Source organism: Oncorhynchus clarkii, chromosome 12 (assembly GCF_045791955.1).
Source record: "Oncorhynchus clarkii lewisi isolate Uvic-CL-2024 chromosome 12, UVic_Ocla_1.0, whole genome shotgun sequence".
Lineage (NCBI taxonomy): Eukaryota > Metazoa > Chordata > Actinopteri > Salmoniformes > Salmonidae > Oncorhynchus > Oncorhynchus clarkii.
In genome coordinates this window covers 91,803,016-91,812,422 of record NC_092158.1, presented here as the reverse complement: position 1 = coordinate 91,812,422, position 9,407 = coordinate 91,803,016, and the positions used below count along the sequence as shown (strand labels likewise).

Sequence of the window (9,407 nt, the reverse complement as noted above, 5' to 3'; positions counted from 1 at the left end):
CTACACTGTGCATGCATGTCGTAGTTCTCCATAATGTATCCCATTGGAATAATATGGTATAGTATTTGAAGGATAGAAGATTTAGTCTAGGATGTCATCCCCCCTGGCTCTTTGTCAGCATTGTACCTTTTTAAAGGCAACGTTCCCTTGTCGCGGAGACCGCATTAATGGTCAACGCTACGTACGTCAGCTCATTGAGAAATTGATTTTAAATGGCGCGTAGCTGACAAGGCATGATCATTTGAATCCTGATCTTAGCCTGTGAGGTTTGAGGCTAATATACCTCTGTCTGTACAGTAAGTACCTCTACTAACGTGATAACTTCTACTTGAAGAGGCGAAGAAAAGGAGGTATGACTTGAGCTTGGATTTTTATTTCTCTATCTATTCATTCAATGTAATGCCATGACACAACTGTTCTATGAAACAGTAAACACAGGTCACAAATGTTGAGTACAATATGTGTCATATTAACACCTCTTATGTAGATTATACAGTAGGGTGGAACTGAGTAAATCCCAATATCCCCGGATATCTTTCTTTCTTATACCCTTCAGATTCCAGGAATATTTCAACCGGGATTTGTGGAAAACCTGGGAATTTGGGGAAAATTCCACAGTAAGGTTTGACTTAAGTGAAGAATGTTTCAGATCTTCACTACATTGATGGGATGCAACATTCCTGAACATTTCCCAGACTCCCAGGGTTGGAAAAACAACAAACTGGAATTGGCAAGGAGTAAGGAGGAAATCCGGGAATCCTCCAATGGGTATTTCTGGAAAACCTATGAATTTGGGGTATTTTGATTTTGCAGCCCTAATGGTGTGTATACCTCTTGTTCATGGATATATGTACGTTATAAGGTAACCGGGTCGATGGCAACCTGGTAGGTTAAAATAAATAAATAAGACAATTCAAGTAACAGGACAGGGTAGCACTTTATCCTTCGATGGTCAATCTGGAGATGAGTTATACAACACAGTACCAGTCAACAGTTGGGACACACCTACTCATTCTACGGATTTAATTACATTTTTACTATTTTTTTTACATTGTAGAATAATAGTAAAGACATAAAAATGATGAAATAACACATATGGGATCATGTAGTAACCAAAAAAGTGTTAAACAAATGACAACTTTGAACACACATGGCATTCTCTCAACCAGCTTCATGAGGTAGTCACCTGGAATGCATTTCAATTAACAGGTGTGCCTTGTTAAAAGTTAATTTGTGGAATTTCTTTCCTTCTTAATGCGTTTGAGCCAATCAGTTGAGTTGTGACAAGGTAGGGGTGGTATACAGAAGATACCCCTTTTTGGTAAAAGACCAAGTCCATATTATGGCAAGAAAAGCTCAAATAAGCAAAGAGAAACGACAGGCACACGTAACCAGCATGGCTACCACAGCATTCTGCAGCGATACGCCATCCCATCTGGTTTGCGCTTAGTGGGACTATAATTTTGTTTTTCAACAGGACAATGACCCAACACACCTCCAGGCTGTGTAAGGGCTATTTAACCAAGGAGAGTGATGGAGTGCTGCATCAGATGACCTGGCCTCCACAATCACCCGACCTCAATCCAATTGAGATGGTTTGGGATGAGTTGGACAGCAGAGTGAAGGAAAGAAGCCAACAAGTGCTCAGCATATGTGGGAACTCCTTCAAGACTGTTGGAAAAGCATTCCAGGTGAAGCTGGTTGAGAGAATGTCAAGACTGTGCAAAGCTGTCATCAAGGCAAAGGGTAGCTACTTTGAAGAATCAAAAATATAAAATATATTTAGATTTGTTTAACACTTTTTTTGGTTACAACATGATTCCATATGTGTTATTTCATAGTTTTGATGTCTACATTATTATTCTACAATGTAGAAAATAGTAAACATAAAGAAAAACCCTTGAATTAATAGGTGTGTCCAAACTTTTGACTGGTAGTGTATAAATATATACACACACACACGCAAAACACACACAGTTTCTCTGAGTAAGAACTAACTAAATCTAGAGCAGAACATGAAGGGCTCTTGTTACCAACAGAAGGCACAACCGATGGGACATAGAAATTGAGAGCATAGAATAAACACATTTTATATATATACATGAACATCAAATACACACCCTGAGGAACCTCTCTACAAATCACAACATCTAACACCTCTCCCTGAGAAACATCCCTGCAAATTACAACATCTAACACCTCCTCTCCCCGAGGAACATCCCTGTAAATCACAACATCTAACACCTCCTCTCCCTGAGGAACATCCCTGCAAATCACAACATCTAACACCTCCTCTCCCTGAGGAACATCCCTGCAAATCACAACATCTAACACCTCCTCTCCCTGGGGAACATCCCTGCAAATCACAACATCTAACACATCCTCTCCCCGAGGAACATCCCTGCAAATCACAACATCTAACACCTCCTCTCCCTGGGGAACATCCCTGCAAATCACAACATCTAACACCTCCTCTCCCTGAGGAACATCCCTGCAAATCACAACATCTAACACCTCCTCTCCCTGAGGAACATCCCTGCAAATCACAACATCTAACACCTCCTCTCCCTGAGGAACATCCCTGCAAATCACAACATCTAACACCTCCTCTCCCTGCGGAGCATCTAACACCTCCTCTCCCTGAGGAACATCCCTGTAAATCACAACATCTAACACCTTCTCTCTCTCTCATCCATCCAACATGTTTGTCTTACAAACAACTTCAAGGGACGTACATGTATATGTATCTCAGAGTAACTTGTTCTGTTTCAAGTAATGTATTGCACTTCTACACCTGTACAGTCTGAATGTCTGTAAGTAATGTGTTCCGTGTCCGACTGTGTTTTCTGGGTTGCCCCTGACGGGATTGATAAAGTTGCATTGAATTGAATCAGTGATGTAACGTCTGTAATGTAGACCCACTGTACGTGTTGCTGGCATTGTAATAGATGGATGTATTTGTATATGTACAGTAGGCTTAAATTATATAACTGTGCTCCAACGATGATTCCTCCTTGCCCCTGAGGATATCAATAAAGTTATATTCACTCCTCCTTGCCCCTGAGGATATCAATAAAGTTATATTCACTCCTCCTTGCCCCTGAGGATATCAATAAAGTTATATTCACTCCTCCTTGCCCCTGAGGATATCAATAAAGTTATATTCACTCCTCCTTGCCCCTGAGGATATCAATAAAGTTATATTTACTCTTCCTTGCCCCTGAGGATATCAATAAAGTTACATTCAATCCAACTGATTCAATTCTCACTGTTTTTTTGTGTTTTTTGTAAGGTGTGAGAGCCTGCCCTGGCCTCACATGATGACGTTGTGTTCTCACCCTCTAACCATGCCCTCGTTCCTTGCCTTGTTGCCCTTGAAGACAGGGAGATATAACTACGTTTTGTTGAAATTCAATTGAAATAACATTTTAGCAGTTCAGTTCTCAGTGCTCAGGTCTTCTTCTGTTTTCTGTTTCCTGAATTGAATCGAATCTCATTGAACCAATTCAGTTCAGTTCTCAGTGCTCAGGTCCTCTTCTGTTTTCTGTTTCCTGAATTGAATCGAATCTCATTGAACCAATTCATTCAGTTGTCAGTGCTCTGGTCCTCTTCTGTTTTCTGTCTCCTGAATTGAATCGAATCTCATTGAACCAATTCATTTAGTTGCCAGTGCTCTGCTGCTGTTCCTCCTCTTCTTTCTGTTTCTTGCGGGCGAGGTGGGCTTCCCGGGCGGCCTGCAGCCTCTGTTTGGGATACAGGACGAAGGCGAGGGCAACGCTGGCCGTACCGTCCCCACTCTGCCGGGAGAAACACAGGAAGGTGGCCCACAGGAACGCACAGCAGCCCATGAAGACTGTCCTCAGGTACAGAGGCATCAGGATGAAGTTTAGGAACTGGGGAGGGAGGGAGGGTGAGTGAGAGTGAGTGGGGGAGGGGGAAGGAGAGGGAGGGGGTGAAGAGGGAGGGAGAAGCAGAGGTAGGGGTGAAGAGGGAGGGAGAGTGAGGGGGGTGAAGAGGGAGGGAGAAGCAGAGGTAGGGGTGAAGATGGAGGGAGAAGCAGAGGTAGGGGTGAAGAGGGAGGGAGAGTGAGGGGGGTGAAGAGAGAGAAGCAGAGGGAGAGGGTGAAGAGGGAGGGAGAGTGAGGGAGTGAAGAGGGAGGGAGAGTGAGGGGGTGAAGAGGGAGGGAGAAGCAGAGGGAGAGGTGAAGAGGGAGGGAGAGTGAGGGGGGTGAAGAGGGAGGGAGAAGCAGAGGGAGAGGGTGAAGAGGGTAGAAGAGGGAGGGAGAGAGGAAGGGGGAGATAAAAACAGGTGTCAGTTTGAAGTGCATCAGAAAAGAACACTAGTATTGTATTACAGCACACTGCACATGCACCACTGACTGACAGACCAATACTGGTTCATAACATGTGACAGACCAACACCTCACGAGGCTTCTTCTCTCTAAGCTGAGACCTTGAAACTGAGATATCTTTCGTTCTCAAAACAAAGGTCTGGGCGTACTGACAAATTGCAGCTAAAGATAGTGAGGATTCATTCAGTCAGTCACTTGCATGAACACAGACATTAGTTATTACAGCACATGAATAGAACACAGACATTAGTTATTAGAACAGCACATGAATAGAACACAGACATTAGTTATTAGAACAGCACATGAATAGAACACAGACATTAGTTATTAGAACAGCACATGAATAGAACACAGCCATTAGTTATTAGAACAGCACATGAATAGAACACAGACATTAGTTATTAGAACAGCACATAAATAGAACACAGACATTAGTTATTACAGCACATGAATAGAACACAGACATGAGTTATTACAGCACATGACTAGAACACAGACATTAGTTATTAGAACAGCACATGAATAGAACACAGCCATTAGTTATTAGAACAGCACATGAATAGAACACAGACATTAGTTATTAGAACAGCACATGAATAGAACACAGACATTAGTTATTACAGCACATGAATAGAACACAGACATTAGTTATTAGAACAGCACATGAATAGAACACAGACATTAGTTATTAGAACAGCACATGAATAGAACACAGACATTAGTTATTAGAACAGCACATGAATAGAACACAGCCATTAGTTATTAGAACAGCACATGAATAGAACACAGACATTAGTTATTAGAACAGCACATGAATAGAACACAGACATTAGTTATTACAGCACATGAATAGAACACAGACATTAGTTATTAGAACAGCACATGAATAGAACACAGACATTAGTTATTAGAACAGCACATGACTAGAACACAGACATTAGTTATTACAGCACATGACTAGAACACAGACATTAGTTATTAGAACAGCACATAAATAGAACACAGACATTAGTTATTAGAACAGCACATAAATAGAACACAGACATTAGTTATTAGAACAGCACATGAATAGAACACAGACATTAGTTATTAGAACAGCACATGAATAGAACACAGCCATTAGTTATTAGAACAGCACATGAATAGAACACAGACATTAGTTATTAGAACAGCACATGAATAGAACACAGACATTAGTTATTACAGCACATGAATAGAACACAGACATTAGTTATTAGAACAGCACATGAATAGAACACAGACATTAGTTATTAGAACAGCACATGACTAGAACACAGACATTAGTTATTACAGCACATGACTAGAACACAGACATTAGTTATTAGAACAGCACATAAATAGAACACAGACATTAGTTATTAGAACAGCACATAAATAGAACACAGACATTAGTTATTAGAACAGCACAAACATAGAAAGTTCCAGCACACTATTATGACATCAGATCATCACTTCCGCAGAAGAAGGTGGTTATCTCTAACAGTAAATAAACCATCATACTGAAATAGAACTGTGTGTGTGTGTGTGTGTGTGTGTGTGTGTGTGTGTGTGTGTGTGCGTGTGTGTGTGTGTGTGTGTGTGTGTGTGTGTGTGTTTGCGTATGTGCGTGCGTGCATGCGCGTGTGTGTGTGTGTGTGTGTGTGTGTGTGTGTGACATTACTGTATTGACACAGCACAGGGTCAACCTGATGTTTATAGTAAATTCAGAGCATGAGGTTATGTCTTCACACAATATAGTTTATCATCAATACAATGGGATATTTACAGGACAGTGATACACTGTCTATCAATAGCATCCTTATCATTTACCTGCATGAAAGGCCAGTACATGAGTCCAGTCTGAAATTCAAAGAGACAAGATACATGTTAATAATCAAACCAAGTCTCATACAGTATTCCAAGAGCTCCGTTCTGGCACAGATCCTTCATATCATAAACTGACTAGCAGGTCTGGTCAGTCTGCCTCTCATGTCTTCCTTCCTTCCTTCCTTCCTTCCTTCTGTCTGTCTGCTCAGTTCATCTCTCCGTTTGTATTTCCTTCGTAAAGTGGATTGCGAGACTGTGATAACAAAGCAATTTAAATAAAGCTTGATTTTCCACTCATATAACAATCAGAGACTTCTTCCAGCAGCACCCCTATAGATCTACCACTCAGATCAATGGGACTTCTTCCAGCAGCTCCCCTCTCTATATGTCCAGATCTATAGATCTACCACTCAGATCAATGGGACTTCTTCCAGCAGCATCCCTCTCTATATGTCCAGATCTATAGATCTACCACTCAGATCAATGGGACTTCTTCCAGCAGCATCCCTCTCTATATGTCCAGATCTATAGATCTACCACTCAGATCAATGGGACTTCTTCCAGCAGCATCCCTCTCTATATGTCCAGATCTATAGATCTACCACTCAGATCAATGGGACTTCTTCCAGCAGCATCCCTCTCTATATGTCCAGATCTATAGATCTACCACTCAGATCAATGGGACTTCTTCCAGCAGCATCCCTCTCTATATGTCCAGATCTATAGATCTACCACTCAGATCAATGGGACTTCTTCCAGCAGCACCCCTCTCTATATGTCCAGATCTATAGATCTACCACTCAGATCAATGGGACTTCTTCCAGCAGCATCCCTCTCTATATGTCCAGATCTATAGATCTACCACTCAGATCAATGGGACTTCTTCCAGCAGCACCCCTCTCTATATGTCCAGATCTATAGATCTACCACTCAGATCAATGGGACTTCTTCCAGCAGCACCCCTCTAACGTTCTACACTGCCCTTTCATTTGATTTCAATGGGGGGAATATGTTCTACCCAGATGTCAGTATTATTTTACAACGGTTGTTGGGCCTGGAAGAGTTGGGCTCGACTGGCAGTAATAGTCATGCATTGCCGTATCCCTGGCCGGCTGCCCATTGCTGCGCAAAAGCGGTGCCATAATCTGGGTTAATCGGGGGTGAGCTCACACCAGGCGAGCGGAAGGTGACTTTCCTTCTCTGCCTGTATGCGTGGGCCGGCCGGCCTCTCGGTCGGTTCCGGTTCGTTCTGATTTAATCTTACCTTGTACGTGTTGAGGAACTTTTCTCTCCAGTCCTCGAAGACGTCGTCTTTATTCTCCAAGAAACTCACTCCTGCAGATGAAGACGGCGAGAGAGTACAAATTGTAGGTCACACTTGTGCCCATTTCACGCATCACTCAAACCTCGTGCATTTGACCTTTTGAACGAGTACACTTTAGAGCACTGTCCGTTCATCACGTTCAGCATTTACAAATACACACATACAAGGTTAGGCTATAGGAGAGTAGCCTAACCTAGGCCTATTACCCAATGGACATGACGCGTTGGTCTGTTTCTATATATAAGGTTATTCTTATGTAGGCCACATTAGAAAATTCGAAAATTGTTGTAGGCTACAATAGATACACTTCAATTAAACTTCCCACATTAAAATGCACGTTACCTGTGTAGAAGACACTCGTTGCCAAGGGTGATGCAAAACTTTGGTCCAGAAGCAGTTTGCGGAAGAGCATTCCGGGAGATTTTCCCGGGAAACGGCTTTCCAAAGCCCGCAACCAGAAATAATTAAAGTTTCCATGGAAGCTGATGGCCACTATGGCAACATTTCTGGTGTGTTTCCAGTCTATCTCTTCTCTTTGTGCGATCATCTGATGAACAAAGTCGCCGCCGGCAAACAGGCAGCCATACAGAGTAACGTTGGCAAGCCATGGAAAGCGTTTAACCGCTTCTTTTAATACGGCTTTCCTCATTTTCAACACGTTCATTTTGAACTGCGGTGTTCTACGACAACAGAACAGAGTAGAATATAATCGTGTAGTCCATTGCTGGGTGAAACTTCAAAAGTAAAGTTGTCTTCTGCCTTTCCAAACCCTCCTAGGTGAAGAAACACACACGTTGAGAGAGGCACCGGTCGGTCAGTGGCAGAAACAGCGGCCCTGGAGCAGGTTATAGGTTAAGTGCCCTACCCAAGGGCACAATGGCGGGATAGATATTTTAAAGTTCCTCCTATTCACACACTTGGCATGCCAGCTAAATGTAGTCTACGCTTGTATACCTGAGATTATTATCTGATGTTAGTGAGCAAGCAGAACTCGACAATACATTCATTTTAGCCAAAAGGTTTAGATGTTACTTCCAACCATTAAAGTACCGTTACGCATTCTTACATCTGCTTGTTTTAGTGAGAAAGTTAAACGGCTCCATCACAAACGTCCCACAAGACCGTGTTGTAACGCACCAAATCTGCCACCATTCCGTTGGGTCTCTTCATTTTGGAATCGAAACAGGAATGGTCCATATTTAGCTCTCCCGTCATAGCTCATCTAGCCTATTTAACGATTAGGACTACACACATTCTATCCTTATAACAACGGACTAATTTGATAATAGGAAGAGTATCGAAATAAGTTACATTTAAAGCATTTCATTCGTCCATTCTAGATCATCCCGTCCCTGTATACCGACGTCCCTGTATACCGACCAGTACCGTACAGTATCAGGTTGCTATCTACGAAATCCATCCTCTGCGTCAACCGCTAATCTAGAGGATTGTCCCGTGAGGCGCTCAGATGTATAGCGCGCTTCAACAACTCCACAAATCACAATGACCCCTGTTAGTTTTTAGAGTGGTGGGCATGCGGATTTTAAACCAATCAAATGTGTTGTTAATCTGTAAAACTGCGAGCACTGGACACCGTACTTCACTTTTACACGCATGTATGGTGGCCGGCGGGTACTTTTACGCACAGCTTGTTCTCTCTAGCTCTTACCCCTCCCTCTACCTCTCTCTCTCTCTCTCAGATGTTTGGCATCGGAAACATATATTTACATTGCCAAAGCAAGTGAAAGGGATAATAAATACAAGTGAAATAAACAATCAAAAATGAAAAGTAATCATTACACTCACAAAAGTTCCAAAGGAATAGATAGATACACTTCAAATCTCTCTATCGCGCGCACACATAGAACACTCACACAGAGCAATCAACATGTAAAACCACCTTCT

General features: G+C 42.3%; 1 protein-coding gene across 5 annotated transcripts; it reads right to left on the bottom strand.

The window, feature by feature from the left end:
• Positions 1 to 2,380: 2,380 nt before the first annotated feature.
• LOC139422355 (mpv17-like protein) lies at positions 2,381 to 9,107 on the bottom strand. 5 transcript variants are annotated; one of them, XR_011635726.1, is made up of 6 exons: positions 8,814 to 9,107; positions 7,845 to 8,275; positions 7,443 to 7,513; positions 6,182 to 6,211; positions 2,677 to 3,893; positions 2,381 to 2,604 (listed from the first exon to the last, which is right to left on the bottom strand). XR_011635726.1 is itself a non-coding variant. In XM_071173558.1 (4 exons), the coding sequence occupies exons 1-4, from the start codon at positions 8,164 to 8,166 to the stop codon at positions 3,660 to 3,662; spliced, it is 657 nt and encodes a 218-aa protein (XP_071029659.1). In that variant the 5' UTR covers positions 8,167 to 8,796; the 3' UTR covers positions 2,633 to 3,659. The 5 variants fall into 5 exon arrangements, 1 of the variants encoding a protein (XP_071029659.1); XR_011635725.1 differs by having other exon boundaries at positions 8,640 to 8,838; XR_011635724.1 differs by lacking the exon at positions 8,814 to 9,107 and adding an exon at positions 8,569 to 8,796.
• Positions 9,108 to 9,407: the final 300 nt, after the last annotated feature.